This window comes from Mya arenaria, chromosome 13 (assembly GCF_026914265.1).
Source record: "Mya arenaria isolate MELC-2E11 chromosome 13, ASM2691426v1".
NCBI lineage: Eukaryota > Metazoa > Mollusca > Bivalvia > Myida > Myidae > Mya > Mya arenaria.
Window position 1 is genome coordinate 53,092,503 of NC_069134.1, and position 20,685 is coordinate 53,113,187.

Genomic DNA, 20,685 nt, shown 5'->3' on the forward strand with positions numbered 1-20,685 from the left:
TGAATATCCTTAACATGATGTTATAAGTTAAATTTCCTTGTGAATTTTTTTTCAAGTTTGTTCAAATTGAAAGTAGACCTTAACATGCAATGTCCCGAACATACGGAATACTTTGGTGTAATTTTGACCCATTAGTAGATGAGAAAAATGATCTGATGTTTACCCAGTATTTCACTTGAGCAAATCATTAACCAAGCAACTAAGCGCATGCATATTTAGAATGAATTTCTACAGTCGGAACACATCGGCCATCTCCGCCATATTGTGCCGGTGCATTAGTAAAAGTAGTTTGTAAAAAAAACAAAATAATACTACTCATTAATTGTAGTGTAATTGTTATTGCTAAGTTCAAATTGATTCGCAGTAAAGTGACAATGATATGATAAAGTTTATTTGCTATAAGGCCACCGGCCCATTACAATATACAGACATACAGTATATATTTACAATGTTGTGCAACAGTACAATGAAACACATTGAAACAACTATACAGTAATATTGTTTTTGTATAGGTATTGATTTTTAGAATTTCATTCTTCAAGTCGAACTTTTCTTTTATTAAACGCATGATACAAATACGTAGAGACACCTTTAACTATATTAACATAAGATGATGCCATGAGTATTCTAAACTTGTTAATGCTAGGATTAACATAATATTTCTGTGGTATATATTGGGATCGCAGATCCTCGTAGAAATCACAAACAAGTAGAAAGTGGTATTCATTTTCAATACATTCAAAGTGGCATACTTTGCATAATCTTTGTTCCCTTGGGATATCAGTATAACGACCCTTTTCAATTTCTAAATCGTGAGAACTAGTTCTAAAAGATACATATATAAATCCAAATCTTCTGATATTTAAAACATCTAAATATTTTTTGTATCCAAATGATGACTTGAACCCGAAATATGAGCATAATTTTCTACTATTACTAAATTTACTATGCCAATCTTGTTTAAACATGTCATATAATCTATTTGTAAACGACTTAATAAAAAATATTTCCGAACAAACGTTTTGGTTGTCCCAAATGTAACCAAAACCTATTAATTGTAGACATACACGTACTTTTGTTACCCAGTTATTTCTACCATGTAAGTCATCATTACATATCATGATATAGCATTTCTTAACAAATCTATGATCAGGCATTTTTAGTATTTTAAGCCAATATTTAACACAACGTTTATAAGATTCTATATACATTGGGTATCTACCACCATCCCCTAAAACAGTATCATTTGTTGTATGTAACTTAGCACACATAAACCTTTTACATGCATGAATATGAACCCTTTCGAGATCATCATATTTTCCGAAACCCCATACTTCTGCTCCATATAGGGGTAGTGAGCAAATTTTTGCATCAAAAAGTTTGAAGAATACTCCATTTGACAGTTGACCACATTTATATAAAGAACATAACAATGATACCAGCACAAAGTGTATAATTGAATGAATCACTAAAATTCCTAAGAGCAAAGTCCTTCGGCTTAACTGCTAAATTGGTATTACGTGATAGTAGTGGCCAACGAACGAATAAACATCTGTGTTATCCTCCTGAGGTGTTGTTATAAATCCGTGATTCAAACAATAAGTAAGTGTGTATTTGAATCTAAACATTAGCATATTCAATCTGTACTCTACACCAAATTACTGCAAATACACTGTTTTTCAAATGTGTTTTTTTTTACCATATTTTGCAGGAACAAAATGTTGACTGCTGCGGTGTGTGTCGTCATGGTCGTCTCCATGACATCACCGGTCACGTGGGCATTTAGCGCGGGAAATATTGGAGGAAAGTGCGGAGCGTCTGCCGATATGAAACCGAGCCACGGGTATGATGAGCAGGCCACACCCTTCACTTATACGCTTACTGCAGCCGGTGGCGCCACCACATATACCCCAGGCAGTCAACTCACATGTAGGCCAATTATTTTTTTCACCATTTTTGTCAATATTAGCATTGCCAAGTTCGATCATTTTTTCGAGCTACCCATTTCAGTGTGTTAATGTTTAACATATTTTATATCTACAAGTACCTGCGTTTGGGTGGATCGATTGTTAATCAACACATCTCCTTTTTAAATCAAAAGAGTAACTGTTAAACCACAGGGGTAGGTTGTATTGTTTTGACACACCACGCCCCCGCCCGTTTTTGTTTTCTTTTTTAGTCATTTTTAGTAAGAATATGATGTGGTAACTGTGACTTGTGATAACTGGCAATTTGTATTGTTATTTTATTATCCTTTGTCAGTTATCACAAGTTACAGTTACCACATTATATTCTTATTAAAAATGATTGAAAAACAAAAACGGGCGGGGCGTGGTGTATCAAAACAACGCAGCCTTCCCTTGCGTGTTAAACTACATGGCTACCTTGATTAAGCCCGTGCCTATATCAACGCGTACACTAAGGTAAAGTAGGTTTTGTGCTTATGTTAACCGGAAACAGTAAAGAATAAATTATTATATTTGTAGTGAACCTTGCGGGTGGCTCCTTCAAAGGGTTCCTCGTTCAGGTGGTGGACGCTTCCGGTAACCTTGTTTCCGGTCTGGCACCTACCGACTCGGACGCCCAGGCTCTAACATGTGTAGGAGCGGTAAGTCTGGCTTGAGTGCAGTGTTAAAACAAATATTGTCTCATTGGTGAAAATAATATGATACATCATTATTTAAAGGAAATAGTAGTTTTAATATATCCTTTTTTAGTGTTTTACGCAACATCATCTCCAACTCTGATACTTTATCAAAATTTGTTTGTTTCACATGATGTGCACTCCCCAATTTCAAATGTAATGCCCAATTACAATTACAATAATGCCCATGTTTTACATAAATCCAAACTCAAAATCTCACTCACAATAATGCCCATGTTTTACATATATCCAAACTCATAATCTCATCCACAATAATGCCCATGTTTTACATAATCCACAACTCTTATCTCATCCACAATAAAGCCCATGTTTTACATAATCCACAACTCTTATCTCATCCACAATAATGCCCATGTTTTACATAATCCACAACTCTTATCTCATCCACAATAATGCCCATGTTTTACATAATCCACAACTCTTATCTCATCCACAATAAAGCCCATGTTTTACATAATCCACAACTCTTATCTCATCCACAATAATGCCCATGTTTTACATAATCCACAACTCTTATCTCATCCACAATGATGCGCATGTTTTACATAATCCACAACTCTTATCTCATCCACAATAATGCGCATGTTTTACATAAATCCCTATTCACAATCTCCTCCACAATAATGCCCATGTTTTACATAATCCACAACTCTTATCTCATCCACAATGATGTCCATGTTTTACATAATCCACAACTCTTATCTCATCCACAATAATGCCCATGTTTTACATAAATCCCTATTCACAATCTCCTCCACAATAATGCCCATGTTTTACATGAATCCAAACTCACAATCTTCTCATCCACAATAATGCCCATGTTTGACATAAATCCCAACTAATAATCTCATCCATAATAAATTAATAATACCCATGCTTTACATAAATCCAATCTCACAGTCTCATCCACAATAATACTTATGTTTTTAAAAATCCAATCTCCCAGTCTTGCTTTTTTTAAATTTACTGGTATTTACGTGGTAGGTAAACCCACCAAATTTCGAATTGGAGCAATATGCAAAACTTACGAAAGATACATGTGTCGTAAACGATGTGATACATCAGTAAGTAAGATTCAATGCGTTGTATACAACGATATAAATTTTATGTTGGTTTTTGAAAAAAAAATCAGCTGGTGTCGAGTCTCTTTAAATATCTACCCACCAACATAATCGCGCATTATCAACATCTCTTTGCGTTTTCTCGTCCACAAAGATATCAACAACTTACTCGATAGTCAGTTACAAAAATTCCCTTATTACTTTATATTTTACATAAATGTCCACCCAAAGTATGTATTCGTTCAAATAATTACAAAGTCTTTACAGGGTGCCTCTACCGGGCTTTCTCACACGACCGGAAGTGTGAAGTCCTCCCTCGCCTTTACCTGGACACCACCGGCCGGAACAAACGGCCAGGTCGACTTCCAGTAAGTGTCATTTTTTTACAGATAAGAGAGGTCTATTGCAAGGTAACGCTTGGGCAGAAAAGAACTGATATATCAAGGTCAAAAATAAGGATAACTTGTAGTAAAACAACTCTGATCCCAATTTCTCGTCCCATAAGTCCCATAAAGCAGGATTAAGTTGAGCTCACTATTTTTGTTTTGATGGCGTTTGTGTTATACATTGTATTTTCATTCGTAAAAGTATTTGTACTTGAAAAGGAAACAATTGCTTTGAAAATCACAATATACTTTTTTTTGTAAAATCAAAATTAATGTTGCACAATATAGGCTGATGCATTTTTTTTAAAAAATTTAAAGAATTATCGTGTTTGACTTTAAAAAACACAAAAGAAAATGCCCTTGATTTAGGTAAAAAATATTTCCGATGTTTTGGCGCTTTTTTACTGGTCCAGCTGGCCCCAATTTCTCGACATTTCTTTAGCTTAACAGGCTTAAGTCGCTTATTTCAATTAGCCAGAACACATACTGAAAATGAATTTTGATAAATAAAAAGTGGTTTATTCTGTTAATCATACAGATTATTCGTACATAATTTCTAAAAATTATTGAAGAAGTAAATATAACACATTTTATAGAACAACAAAAATAATGAGATTAGCTTAATCCTGTAATAAAGGACTTAAGAAGTTTTGAGAAATTGGGACCAGGAGAACTTGTGGCCACTTACCTATCAATTAAAATATATATATATATATATATAAATAAAAATGATAGTGCACTAAAATATCATTTTTGCATCAACTTGAATTGTGCGCCTTTTAAGAAATTCTGTTTCATGAAATTAGGTACTAAAGCTTGGTTCTGAAGAGCTTTTACAAACTAGATACAAACAGATAAAATCGCCTTAGTACCGTAACAGTTCTTCAAAACTTTTGAAACCCATACTCCATACTGGTTTCTGCATTTCAGAGTTACCGTAGTAGAGGAGTATGTCACATATTGGATTAAGCAGACGGCCCTGGCACTTACAGAAGGCGGGGCAGTTCCGCCCGTCTCCCTCCCACAAACCTCCACAGCCGTAAGCCCCACTGACAGTCCGTCACTAACAACTACTTCCGTTTCAATTTCCTCTTCTACTACTACTACTTCTACTACTACCGAAACCCAGGTAAAAGTCTAACATGTTCAAGTTCATAACACCATAACCCCCTTTGTTCACATGCACATGTATGTCAAACACTCCGCGCAGCGGTTACCTCCCATTGACTTACGTCATGAAAATCACGTGAAAATGACGCAATCACGTGACGTCATTCAATTTTACTTCCTTTTCAAATGAAATAAAATCGTTCTTAATCGAAAACGTTTATAAAGCTAAAATGACGTGACGTCATTTATTTTATTTCATTTTCAATAAAAATAAAAATAAAGAAATATTTTAACGAACATTAACTTATATTTAGCTGAAATCCAGCTGCTTTTAGGAGTAAATAATTCTGCTTGTCAAGGGAGATCACTGCGCAGGAGTTAACGTCCGTCTATGTTGCACAGTGATTTGGTGGGAATGAGCTGAATTTTGACCTTTACAAAATTTAGTGACATTTAACCTAAAATAACCTAAATCTTCCATTTGTTTTAATAATTGACCAGTCACCAAGACAATTATTGTACATTGTATCAATAACTCGTCTAGAGCAATTTGCAGACTTTTATCAGTTTATGCATTGATTAATGCAACCGATTTTTTTATTTATTTACTAATTATAACCCTATAAATGGGTTTGATTGAAAACTAGCGAGTGGTCAATTATTGCAATACAGTCGAACCCCGTTGGCTCGAAATCCCAGAGACCGGCGAAAATATCTCGAGCCACGGGAAATTCGAGCCAAACGGGAATGCTTACCTTCAGTTTAAAGAAATCGGTCCTTAACACCCAGTTCGAGCCAACGAGAAGTTCGAGCTAAGCGAGTTCGAGTCAACGGGGTTCGACTGCAGTTGTATTATTCAGAACGTGATTTTGTAGCTCCTGAATTAAAAGTTTAATACTATAATACTGTATAAAGAATCGTGCCTGTTCAGTAATCAGGAGCTCCACCCTAACGGTTGTAATGTCACTGCTATTACGTGAAAAACTGTTCCTTCGTATAAATAATGTTGTCTCGTACACCTTTTGTAGATCTAACATATATCTGTATCCCCATGTCAATGTAGCGCTTTAGTGGGACATAGACTTGTAACAATGTGTACAACATGTTTTGTGGTGTAACATGCTTACAATTGTATATGTTAAAACACCTTGAATTAGAAGGGAATAAACATGGGTCGATGGCTGCTAGTTTAAACTTATTAACTTATATTTTTAATAAGTTGGTTTAGTTTTGAAAATATGAAGAAAATAATGGTTAGTTGGTCTACGTATATAGTATGGTTTACAATTTCCAATGCTATTTACAAACACGCATTGAGTTCTTCCATCTGTCAAGATATGATCAGCTTTACTAATCCAAATATGCCTTACAGTCAGATGCAACTACCGATTATAGTGCATCAAGTGCCATTCCTACTACGACTTCTATATCATCTAATCCTGAAATGGAGCCAACATCAAGGTCATCAGTTAATTTAATTGTATTAACTTCCACGGATTCAATCGCTTCTTCGACACCAGAAGTGTCCACTAACTCCACGTCATATTCTACAACGCCTTTAACAACAGTAAATGAAAGAGACCTGACATCAGTGTCAGCAGAGGATACAAATGCGTTTACTGTAACGGATTCAGTCGCTAATTCGACATCAGACTTGTCCGTTAGTTCATCATCACTTTCTACGACACCTTTAACACCAGTCAAGGATAAAGGTCTAGCGTCGGTTTCAGCAGTAGATAAAAATGTATTAACTTTAACGGATTCAGTCACTATTTCAACATCAGGCAATCCTACTAGCTCCACGTCGGATACTTCTTCAGTCGCTTTGTCAACACTAAATCGGGGTCAAATGTCAACTTCTAGTAACACTTCTTCGACATCATCAACCATCTCTAGAAGTATGACTACAACAACGATATCTATGGAATTAAGTTCGGCAACTTTGACCAAAACCGCTGCTGTTCTATTCAACGTAATTCCAAAGGAGTCAGGGCTAGATGCTGGTATAGAAACAAACGAAATCATTGATAAACCTAGCATGTTTCCTGATATCCACCATCATGAAGGAGAATCAGTAAGACAAGGCAAACATCAAGATACAAACCACCATGTTCAAACATCCACACGCAGCTTTGAGGTTAAGACGACGCCCCCACCAACCAACGCAAGCACAACAACAGAAGGCGTTCATAGAACAACCTCTCCTGTCATATTAACAAGATGGCGTCAGAAAATTGGAAATATGATCCGGTCAATAGGCGGAGGTCAAATTGAAACCCCGGGAGAAACATTTGAAGTGTCTCCGAGTGAAATTGTCGTAGAGCCAGTACAGATGTTCAGACCGGAACCGATAGTTACAGATGCACCAAACGCTGCCTCTGCAGGAGAAACTGACGATCAGAAGGTAGTATGAGATGTTGACTGTAATGACAGTCCATGACATAGAAGCATGTGGACATTTAGAAACCATGCATCGCCGCGGTTGACTGGATAGAATAGCGTAGCGGCATGAAGCATGATCGAAAAGCATGCGCACAAATACGAAAGTATTTCAGTGGAAGGAAGGATTTCCCTCGTTAAATAATAGTGTATACCTTCAGTAGCCTAGCATCGTCCTATGACTTGTTGATTGGGTAGAATACTTTAGCGGCATGACGCATGCGCGAATGGCATGCGCACATAGTCTAGAGCGCGACCTTGATGCGAATGTGTTTTTATGGAATCGTGAAACATTTTGCATTAGAACAGAGCAGATACATTAGAAAATAAGGATATGCTATGTTTTATATTATTGTTTGGTCTTTTTTGAATCATAATGCTTAAGTAAATGTTAAGAGACGTATGCCACGACTGCAAGAATAGTCAACTAGTTCTTCCCAAACGGGTCAACGATAGTTCTTTATGCTTATAAACAGTCCTAGTACAAAATAAAATCTTTAAGTTCTTTGGAAAGCTGGTTCGATATTCTGAAACCACTCGGTCAGAAAAACGTGCGTATTCTTTACATCTTTAAGTACGTTTGCAAAACGCCGACTGATTATACGCTTAAATGGCTGGAAAGCTATCGCGACATGATGCATTCCGACAGGCATGCGATCGAAAAAAATGCAAATACAGCTGGGTCAATAGTTTAGAACAGAACATTTATTGATAACTTGAACAATTACAGCTCATCGTTATGCTATACAGTATATAGATGGTAAAAGGAAGGACCGATGAGTCTTGTTAAACAAAAACGTGCAGACTTAAATAAAGTAGTCTTGCAAAAGTGCTGAATGATGTTATGTGTGGGTAACTTTGGTGGCATACTAGCGTTCCGCATGCTCGCACGAAGAGGTTGCTCTTTAAATGACTGTACATCAGGGCTTTCTTCGAACGCAGCGAATGTTTAGCATGATATGTGTATATACATTTAATCACTATATATGCAAATACTTGGTTGTCGGTTGATAGTTATGCTTTAACATTAGCGAAATACCAAATAATATGTATAAGGGTCTATCGCGTTGATTGTAATTATAAGATTCAGGGTATATGCTATACAATTCATCTTCCTAGCATAAGGTTTTAGAAGCATTTTGAAAATGATACATGATTCATATTGAAAAACAAAAACAACAAAATGCTACAATGTTTGATCAAGGCGACAGCTGACTATGCCTGTAGCCTGACATGCAAGTCGATTGTAGAATTGCTTTGTTATTGTGCTTGTCTGCTTTGAGGCATACTTAATTATATGTGTTGTGTTAATATGCATGTATATTACGTTTTACATTGTGTTTCCATTTACAGTAAACTCAGTTTGTAACAAACAGCTCATTAAATATACGTTTTAGAGAAACGGCCCACGTTCAAGAGCGATGGGCAATCGGCTGAATTTTCATTATCGATTAATTGGACAGACATACTGTCTTAGTAATCAGATTAATCTATAATTATTAATGAACAGAAAATTAAAAACAGCAACAACATTTTATGTCATTACGCATCCAGTTAGTAGATATTAGTAAATTTAATAACACAAATTGCATGATAGTTTAAGAATCAAATAAAATTCATAAAATGAAATATTTATGTAGTTTGCAACTTTGTAACTTTTTCCAATTCACAACAAGCACATGTATGAGAAATTATCAACAAAACAAACAAGAACAAAAATCATTCGATAAATCGATACCGACATACCGTAGTCGCCGAACGCTGACTCTCAGCCCTCGGCGACGATAACCTAATTTCAATGAAACATTGAAAACTACAGCTTATGTATCCAGTTTTGCATGATGGACTGTACATTTTTTTTTAAAGTTTCAAATCTTATGTTTAGAATCCTGAATGACACAAACGGCACTAAACGAAAGACACAAACGTACCAAACAGCAGGCAGACCACACAAACATCAATATAATTGGCGACACATATGATATACCATACCTAGATTTGTGTTTGTAATGATGGGTTCATCCTTAAATGTGCTTAAATAACTAGGAATGTAGAATTACATTTCGAATAAAATTAAATGTGAAATGTGTTAATGAAATTCATTTAAACTTCACATTTGTCATATTTTTATGGTTCTTCTTTTGGCTGTAATGAAAATCAATTGTACAGTTTGACATTTTGATGGCTATAAATTAAATGTCTTTAAAGACTTTCTTACAATGAGACACTAGACGTATGATATTCATCGGCCATATGTTAGAAAAGCAACCTTGTTACTCCACCTACGTTTGAAATTAGATATAATGATGAATAATGTAATGACTTTTACTGATTTACTGATATTAATATACAGTCAAACCCCGTTGTCTAAAACTCTCATAGTCCGGCGAAAATACCTCGAGCCTCGGGGGATTCGAGCTAAGCGTGTATGCTTACCTTCAATATAAAGGATTCGGTCATTTACATCCAGTTCGAGCTAACGATGAAATCGAGCCAAGCGAGTTCGACCAAACGGGGTTCAAATGTAATGTCCCTACAATTTTGCAATCACAGCAAAGAAGTTATAAAAGCATATGATGAGAAATGTCAAATGGCTTAACATGTGGTACGCGAGTACCAGTTTAAAGACATTATTTCTGATAGATGTCATCATCTTCAACTCAAATATTAATTATGTGTTAAATTTTTTTTATTTTTTTTTAAATTAATGTGAACGCACTCATCTTTAACACTGAATCTAGCTTTAAAAGGTCTTGCTCATGTTTTTGGACCAAAAAATTGTTTCACGTTTATGCGTCTGAAAACACTTAATTAATCATTTTTTTACTCTATGATATCGACATTGTAGAAAATAATACAAGTTTGTTATTTAATTAGTGGGATCATGCGAGCACACACCATTAAATTCAATCAAAAATAAAGAAACCGACGCCTTATCCACTAAGCAAGGCTTTGTGCAAGAGAGATGGATATTTTGACTCCATAACAATACATTGATAACATCACGTGATAATGACAATCAACCAATCACGCAATAACATATCGCTGAAAGACGTATTTTTATTAACTCTATTGAAAATTGTGTTCTTAAAAGACAATATTTGAGCAAAAATATCATCATTTGCTGAAGGGTTCCAGCCGTCAGTATCTTAGTTATAACACTCTTAATACGTTGCCTTACATTATTTGTAATAAAAACGTGCATTTTACAAACCATGAGCGAGTCGCTTAAAATGTTTTCAGGATTTAATATGGAAAACAAACATAAATTAGGACAAAATGGACCAATGATTTTGTAACTTGATGACTCTGTACTGTCTTACACTAACCCATGTGTGAGAAATTCATTAATTATTTCAGCCATATTTTGTTTGCCAATTTCCTGGTTTGGATGGAAGAGTGAGAATGTGTAACACATTTATAACACTTAAACTTTACAAGCTACTAAATTTTCTTACAAAAAACAATGAATTAATGATTAATTCGTTCTTTAACAGTTTCACACCAGACGTTTTATGGAAGAAATTAATTAGAATCCCAAAAATTTGACAATTAATGTTTTTTTTTGCAAAATGGTGTACTATTTGGTATTTCTTTATAACTTCACTAAAATGACTTACTTTACATAATACAATACTAAAATTCTTTGTAACACAAAATTGGGATGAAATACATATGCTAAAAAGTAATCCAAGTATACACTTTTTTATCGCAAATGAAATTATTCATATGGATTATGCGTAAAACAATTCATTTTTATACAGAAATATACAGAAAAAAGCCATTTATTTAAAGTATTGATTATTAAAAAAACACATTTTTTGTTACAGTTAAATATGTCTTATTTTAAATTTGAAAATATAGTAATATTTGTTGCTGTTTCGATACAAGCAAAAAAATTCCATCATATTGACGTTGTTTTTGAAATCATACAAAACCTAAAATGAAAATATATTTCTAGATTAAGATACCATTATTAAATAAAACGTTATTTAGTAAGCATACCAATGTTATAAACACTTGCTAACTATTTCTATGTCGTCTTGGCAGCTCGGAGGAATCCAAGCAGACGCCGCGTGTGGCGTTTCGAAGGGTTGTTTCCAGGACTGCACGGGAGGCTCGTGCCGCTATTTAGTCACGTGGCAGGACTTCGGACAGAACGTGGCCTTCGAGATGTACGGAATGGTGAAATCCGCGGACTCTTACATCGCTCTTGGGTTCTCATCTGATAGAAAAATGGTAAACTGCCGTTTCTTTTCGTTTGTCATTTTAATGAATTATGATCGTATGATATGTCACGTACTCGTGTTTACTCGTTTGCCTCCTGTTTATCATGCGCAGTTTGCAATATTTTAAATGACTTGGCCCCCGTTTCAAAAATATATCTTAAGTCGTCATCCTTACGTTGCTTAAAGCTGCATTCTCACAGATATTCCGTTTTTACATCTTTTTTTGTTGTTTTTTGTCTTAGAAAGAGCATTTTTTGCGGTTATATCTGCAAACCAATGATAAAAAGATTGCTGACAAAAGATCAGATCGCGGATTTTCATATTTCTGTTCGAAAATTAATGTTTTATGGCTTAAACCGTTACTTACAGTTTTAAAAATATGCAAATTAGACATCAATTTTTGAACTTAAAAATAAAAATCTGCGATCTAATCTTTTGTCAGCAGTCTTATATAACTGGTTGCCATGGTTTTCGCAAAAATTGGTTCGGTCCAAAACAAAATAAAAAAGGTGTCAAAACGTTCAATCTGTGAGAGTGCAGCTTTAAGAGTGCTCAGGTATACCCGTTATGTTCGATGAATGTCCTTATGATACGTTATTAAAGCGCAGTTTACGCCAAAGACGAAGCTACGCCTTGACATTTACGATCTTAAGCCTTTCAATCTTTATTGACATGGGTTACTTGGGTGGTATTCAATATGCAACTTAAAACAATCTTATGGCCATACGCCACTGACCCCATTCACTATATTGGTTGGTTATTTATACCACGCAATCCGATACGCTACATCAATCTTAAATCAAAATTAAGTCAAACACGAGATACCATTACTGTTGCTGAAATTGTCTATTATCTTAAACACAGGTCTTGTACTTCGCATTGTAGAAGGTAAATTATATTTTAAAGTCACATACACGTTGGTTAGTTGGTGTGTCATTTCAAACTAAGGATTGTTCAAATGTAATTACCACAGATACATGCTTCTTCATTTCTCATTTGCGGTGGGAAATGACTCCGATTAAATGCTTACTGAGGCGATATGTAAAACAATGCATGAATGAAAAAACACTTCGATCATCATTGATCAAGTTATCAAAGGTGTGAAATGAGATTTTTTTCAAATGTTATATTAGTCACAAAATCATGAAAATGAATGGAAATGTTGCATATGTTTTATATTTCCTTGTAGGGTCGTGAAGAATTTGTATGGTATTTTGAAACAATACGAGCTGATGATAGTTTCTCTAATCGCAAATTATAACATTCAAACAATAGCTGATGAACAAGATTCTTAATGCATAGTATAACATTCATGCAATAGCTGATGATTATGTGTGTTATCGCATAATATAACATTCAAACAATAGTTGATGAACATGTGTCTTATCGCATATTATAACATTCAAACACTAGCTGATGAAAATATGTCTAACTGCATATAAAAACATTCATACAATAGCTGATGAAAATATGTCTAACTGCATATTATAATATTCATACAATAGCTAATGAAAATATGTCTAACTGCATATAAAAACATTCATACAATAGCTGATGAAAATATGTCTAACTGCATATTATAATATTCATACAATAGCTGATGAAAATATGTCTAACTGCATATTATAATATTCATACAATAGCTGATGAAAATATGTCTTATAGCATATAATAACACTCAATCAATAGCTAAGGGAAATTTGTCTCATCTCAAACGATATATGATTTAAATAATATTTAGTGGTTTTGTTAAAAAAAACTTTTTAAAGTATTCGAGGGAGAAAGGTCTTTCTTTCACAAGCATGTTCTCAAGGATATTGTGTGCTAATAATTGTGTCAATGTATGTTGTGTTTTTCTCCAGGGAAGTGACAGTGTGATCGAATGTGTAGCGAACAATGGCGGCGAGGTCCGAGTGTTCAATTCCTACAACAACGGCTACAGTAACCAGAGGCTCACCCCGGTAAATTACACTTCATGACGTATACCCTTTTCATTGGCCAACTAAATATTCATCGTCGGCAACCGCGGTACCTTCTTTCGTTAAACTCCATAAACACCGTGGGAAAATAGACTTATAAAATCGTGTTTAAATGAATTTGCAGGAGGCAGTGGAGACATGTTTTCTTCCATTTAAGTCGCATGATTTATATTCAATAACCCTGTATTGTCAGTTCTCACTGCAAGCGAGTGGTTCATTGACTTATCATAATATACACAAATAACTAACGAGGCAGTTTAATTTGTTCCACAAGAAACAAATGCAGAAATATGCACATGTACTCTATATACTACTGTTTTCCCTAAGAAGAGGCTAGAAAAGAACTTGAACAGCAAGTCCATACAAATGTATGTAAGGCGTGTACAAAGTTTGCATGTCAGTCTATTTAACGTGTTTATATGGGATTCTTTGTAGGTTTCGAACATCCCCATTGTTGCATAATTTGTATTTTTAGTGTTGAGTCTGCGCATTGCGTCTGACTTTGTAAGAATAGTAGAAGGAACTACCATTAAAGTTATGTTTTTCTTGTTGCTAGGGCTTTCGCCTTTCTGACAGTCTAATTGGGATGAGGTTCCGCCCATATTTAAGGCAATGTTTGATGTTGTTTAGGCTTATGTGGTTTTGGGGGTTTCTGGACATGTTCATCTTATAATCTTATATGTATATAGAATAATTTTACTTACTCGTGTTTTATTGAAATAACCATGCAACAATATCAAACGGATGAAGGGCCATATTTAAGTGTTGTCCGATGTATGTGATGATAAATCACCAGTGTCCCTTAGTAAACCTACATATGTGCCTTATTTCCGTTTATCTTTCAGAGCGACTACGGTACACAGATATACCCGCTTAATATGTGCCTCATTTGCTGCGTTACTTTTAGAGGGTCTACGGTATACAGATTAACCCATCAAATGCGCCTCATTTCCCGCTTATCTTACAGAGCGACTATGGTATGCAGACAACCCACTAATGTACCTCATTTTCTGTGCATCTTACAGAGCGACTACGGTATTAGCAATTTCCAGGGAGGAATCAGCAACGGCGTGCTACGGTGTCGCTTTTTCCGAATCAAGAGCGCGAATGGCACGGCCCTCGAAAACACCATGTATGACCTGAACCAAGACTGGCATCTCATGTTCGCTACGGGCCCAGCCATGCAAGGTCAGTTGTTTGCGTGTTTCGTACTTTAATGAAAGTATAACATGAAATAGAAGACAACTATGATGTATGCCAATACTGAAAGGGGACAATATAGGTTGACACAATTTATTTTTGAATTTTGATGCATATTAATGTTAAACTCATTCGACTTTAATGATAAAAAGCAAATAATTTGTGTACAGTTAGTGTAAAATATCAGCGTTTATAATTGCGGATTTACAATTAAAAGCTACGTGGCTTTACATTTCCCATTTAAAATAGCGCCTAATATCTCCAATATATTTCTTAATTGTACACATATCATATGGTTTTTGTTTTGTTTTGTTCATTACAGCCCAAAACATGATAATGCATTAAAATTACGAAAGAAATATATCTGTATTTAACCATGCACATATAAAGGGTTGTAAACCGTCTATTTTACACAAACTGAATCAAGGTAATAAAAGTTAAAACTTAATGTTCATCTTTAATGCTACAATTCAAAACCAACGACTGTACATGTATTGGTTGTCATTTTGTAAACGCACAATACACAAAGGTAATAAGTATCTGGACTTCATCTTCGTTTGTTTGGGACCGTGCTGACCTTTTGGCCTCGGCCTCTTGACGGTCATAGTTTTGTTGTACACAGTCGAACCCCGTTGACTCGTAGCTCTCACAGGGACCGGCGAAAACACTCACAGCCTCGAAATATTCGAGCCAAGCGGGAATGCTTAATCCATGGTGTTTATATGTATATTATAATTATTATACAATTATTTAGGATTTCTGATGATGCCTCACTCGACCTCAGACTTACCGCCCGTCTCCAGTTCTCGGGTGGACCTTCAATCCTCTGCCACGGCGGTCGGCCAGCGGGCGGACACTGACCCACTTGTTAAGGCACATGGTGAGTATTTTGAGGTCGTCTGCTTTTCGATCAAACAAGTTAACGCCATACCCCTGGCCAAAATATCACAAAACACTTGAGTCAAATCTCAATCTGAACTCATTTTTACCACAAAACATAACGATGTTGATCAAAACTTTGGATCGATATTTCCCAAAAAATAAAAATAATAGTAAAGCCAAAAATTGTACTCGATTAATTATTTATTTAAAAAAACCCAATGAGTTTTACACAATTGCCATTTTAGCTGCAAAATCCGTTTTCTTTGACCTCTGGACAAAATATCACAGACCGTTTTTGACACTTCAAGCCCTTTTACAATTATGTAACAATCATCTATTTTTGAAAAAAAAAAGTTTTTTCGTGATAAACAGCTTTCTTTTGTCCTCCTTGTCTGAAAACTCTGGGATCTGGGTCTCATGTCTTTGAACACAGTACTAAATGACAATTAACCAATAAACAATATACATGGTATTTGGTGCCTTTTTGTGTCACCAGGGCCTGCATCCACTATTGATCTTATCCTTATCCTTAGACATGCCTCAGTGATTCAGTTCAGCCTATTGGTCAGCTAAATATACAGGCCAATGCAAACTCTTAGTTTCTAATCTTGAATTGAAGTCAAATCTAAGTTGCTTATTGAATACGGCCCGGGGCAATAAACAGGAGATGAAAACTGAGATTAACAAGCTCTGAATTCATTTAGGTCTTAGCTTACGCTAAATGTGCCTCTCTTTTCTAGGATGTGTGATGATCTTTGCCTGGGTGATGTTCACTAGTATAGGAATTCTCGCCGCTCGCTACTACAAAAGTGCCTGGTCGGACAAAACCTTCTTCGGACTGAAAATTTGGTTCCAGGTAAAGTTACTGTAATTAAGTTTTTTTCATCTTATTTTGAAATATATATTCCAGTTTGCTTTTAAATGCTGGTATCATATCCAAATTATTTTGCTATTCCCATTTCTTCTAGTTCGACGTTTTATTATAGTAATTTTCTAATGCGCCGTTTTATTATTGTGCTTTTGTTATTTTTACGGTAGGTCCTTGTACATATTCTGACGTTCTATTTTTGATTTGCTCCAACTATTGTGGTATTTTCCAGCACTTTCCTACGTCTTAAGTTACATAAAATTAATTATCAGACAGAACATTTCTTACTTACTTCTATTTCAGTATTTTTTTTTAATTCTAGAGTTACATTTTAAGTACATTTGACTAGTATACCGTTAACATTACATTTAAAGCTGCACTCTCGCAGATAAATTGTTTTGACAACTGTTTTTGTTTTTTGTCTTTGAATGAGCCAATTTTTGCGTCAGTGTCTGGAAACCATTGATATAAGACTGCTGACAAAAGCGCAGATCGCAGTATTCATATTTACGTTTGAAAAATAATGTTTTATGGCTAAACGCGTTACTAACGATTCAATAAGCATGAACTTTTCGGCAGTTTACCAAACAATTGAGATCTGTATAACAGTTCTATTGCGAGATATCTTATATGACAGAATTGAAGACACTGATGCTAAAATGAGCTGATTCTTAGACCAAAAAATAATAATGGTAAAAACTGTGAATTTGTGATAGTGCAGCTTTAAGTATGTATTCGTCTTGTAAGACAATTTTGATCATTTACAGGTTCACCGGGCGTGTATGGTGGCAGCGCTCGTGCTCAATTCTATAGGATTTATACTGATTTTTGTTGCAATTAAAGGATATAGCACGGTTAGTAAACTTTGTTTTCTTGTCCAAGTTCTTATACACACGCTTAAACATTAAGCACAACTTGGGCAGATCATGTTTAAAGAGACAAACAGAGAAAACGCCCGTTTCACAACTTTTCAAATGTTGTTAACTGATGCCATAAGCATTGGGAAAGCGCTTTCGCACTGTAAGTGAAAACTAATAAAGACAAGAACACTGAAAACTCGCTATGTCGAACTCTGTTATCTCAATGATCTGGTTATGTCGAACATTCTTCGATTTTTCCGCTTTTAATACGTTTTGTAATATGGTTATATCGAATGTTCGTTATCTCGAAGTATTTCCCTACGTCACAACGAATTCGACATTGCGAGTTTTATGTTACTATCGATTTTGTAAACGCCAAAATTTATCTGTTTTCTTGGAGTGGAAATATCCCCGATTAATTTATACTTCGAACAAGTTTATACTTCGTTCAGGAAAAAAATAACTTTTCATCACTAGCTTATGAGATAAATACTAATCATATGCCCATTTTTGTTTCAGATTTTAGGAGAAACATACTTAAAATCGCATCCAGTTTTAGGTATAATCGTCACCGGTTTATGTTTAACAAACGTAAGTATAGTTGGATTTCAATTAACTATTATAAATGTTATACAGTCATTCATGTATTTAAGGAAGTTTTATCACAACCGTGATTGGCTTAAATGTTTAGATTGATTACTAATAATTATTGACAGACCGCGACCATTTCATAATTTAACTTAATGAAATTAGGCAAGTCATAATCATTACGCATTTAACCAAGATATAATACATGTATGTACATTCATCTAACACACCCTGTTCCGTTCAACCCAAGGGGCAACACTGTCACGTGTACAAATGATTTAAGGATCTCGGTCACATTCTGTATGAATTTGCCTATTTTCCAATGATGATTTAAGCAATAAAGAGCATATATATGCATGTTTTTGTTAAAGTTACCTTTATTTATGCCTATTTTACATGTGTTTTTGCTACTTTCTGCATTCATATATACTGGCACTATGTTGACTTTGATAAAAAAAAAGAATGATATACTAGTATTGTGATTTTTTTTTCATTAATAGATGTAAAATTGTAAAATGCAACTTCATTCAGAATTTGAAATATCGTGATTATGATGGCAAATGATTATATATACGATCTGAGGTACTTGACTATCTAACTAAATGACATCTGTATCACTCCGGTTGGTAATAATATTGCCCAGAGTGTTCAAATGATACAATTTTCCGTCTTACTTTATGAACTATATATTCTTCCAGCCAATAATGGCGTTCTTCCGACCGGGCGGGGACTCCGACAAACGGTGGACATTCAATTGGGCCCACTGGGGTGTCGGCATGACGGCTTACATCCTCTCAGGTAACCACACCCACCCCAGAAATATGAAATTGTTTGGCATTTGCAGGGGCAGTGATTACGAACAGCCTCAAGTCTAAGTTCAAACTCAAGACTCAATATGGCAAAAATTAATTTCATTGATTTCATTGATGCTGAAATATATTACTGTTTGAATGTTTTACTTTTATTTACATAAATGTTTGTAAAGGCAATGGAATATATATGATCTTTTGTTCCTTCGTAAAAATACTTTTCTGAGTCTGAGTCTAGACTTGGACTCGAGACTGTTCGTTAGCAGATGTTCGCGACCCGAAACTTATTTCATACTTTACGGTTGTCATAAGCTTTAAAAAAATTGTTTTTGTTTCCATTAACGTCTTGCGTCTGAATTTCAGACTCAAACTCAATAAACTTTTTTTAAATGTTTCAAATTATCTATGATATAGCTACAACTGACAAACGATGTGTGCCTGGATTTCGAAAAAAATATTAATAACGATACAGAAATTGACGTAATATAAGGGCTGATATTCAAAACTGGTCTTAATTTGATCTAAGAACGATGTAGCTAATCGGATTACTGATCAATAGAGTGAACGAAGTCAATGATCTATGACCGTAAGGTTGACTTAAGATGAATGTTGATTACAATCCCTATATGCTTTGCAAAGTATTTTTCTGCTTAAATACTTATCATATTTTCATTAAAAGTTTAACTGTTGCTGATGTGAACTATGGAAACATTTTGTCAACTTGCAATTGCATGCAATAAAAAGTGATCAGCTAAAATTGTTTAAAGAATTCTACTTGTATCTATGCAATCATGTTAATCAATACGAATACCTCTATTTTACAGCTGTTACGATATGTTTTGGATTTAAACTGCCCAAAGCCCGAACGCCATCCTACGCCATTTACATAATGATTGTCTACGTTATTTACGTCATCATTATTGACGTCATCTTTGAGTTGATAGAATGCATGAACAAGAAAGAGAAAAGTGGTAAGTAGCCGACATTAAATTGAATAGTTTTTCAGTTTGTCATAGTTGTAATTAAGGTTTCCATTTGGAAAGGAATATGTATGTATCTTTAGATTAAAAAAAACACATTAGCATCGATGCTGTAAAGGGGCACTTTATAGGTTGAGGCATGTCTAATTTGAATGCATTATTATGTTGAACTCATTTGACATTTAAAAAACCCATTATCTTTAAAAAAAATGTTGAAGTTTTTTTTTCAGTTAATAGTAATTTGGCCACACATTCACACATTAAAAAAGTGCCAAACTATCCCTTTTTTGTCTGAAAACATATTATATGCTTTTTTTCATCATAAAGTAAAAATGTGTTATATATAATAATGCATTTAAGTACATCTGATTTGGCATCTATTAAGTTTACCATGAAGTGTGTCCCTTTAATGTTAAATGATACTACTTGTATATGTTCGGAGCATGTGGAAATATGTTAAACCTAATGGTTATCACCGCTTGTTGGCATTGGTATCGTCTATATCATTATCTTTCAGTTTGTCTAAAAGATGCACTTTTACTCCGAAATAACATTTACCAAAAAATATAATTGTTTTAATATACCAAAAATGATGAATACATATCGAAAAGAATGGTTCTTATGTAGGA

The 20,685-nt window shown here is 34.7% G+C and overlaps 1 protein-coding gene across 1 annotated transcript in view; it reads left to right on the forward strand.

The window, feature by feature from the left end:
- LOC128213004 (putative ferric-chelate reductase 1) overlaps nt 1-20,685 on the forward strand; it is a 39,220-nt gene that overhangs the window by 13,451 nt on the left and 5,084 nt on the right. Inside the window, exons 2-14 of the mRNA XM_052918460.1 lie at nt 1,712-1,929; nt 2,487-2,608; nt 3,994-4,094; nt 5,043-5,241; nt 11,712-11,900; nt 13,753-13,851; nt 14,895-15,057; nt 15,824-15,949; nt 16,692-16,807; nt 17,587-17,673; nt 18,199-18,270; nt 18,966-19,065; nt 19,901-20,047. Of these exons, the coding sequence (XP_052774420.1) occupies nt 1,719-1,929; nt 2,487-2,608; nt 3,994-4,094; nt 5,043-5,241; nt 11,712-11,900; nt 13,753-13,851; nt 14,895-15,057; nt 15,824-15,949; nt 16,692-16,807; nt 17,587-17,673; nt 18,199-18,270; nt 18,966-19,065; nt 19,901-20,047 (1,732 nt within the window). The 5' untranslated portion in view covers nt 1,712-1,718. The remainder of the gene's footprint in view (nt 1-1,711; nt 1,930-2,486; nt 2,609-3,993; nt 4,095-5,042; nt 5,242-11,711; nt 11,901-13,752; nt 13,852-14,894; nt 15,058-15,823; nt 15,950-16,691; nt 16,808-17,586; nt 17,674-18,198; nt 18,271-18,965; nt 19,066-19,900; nt 20,048-20,685) is intronic.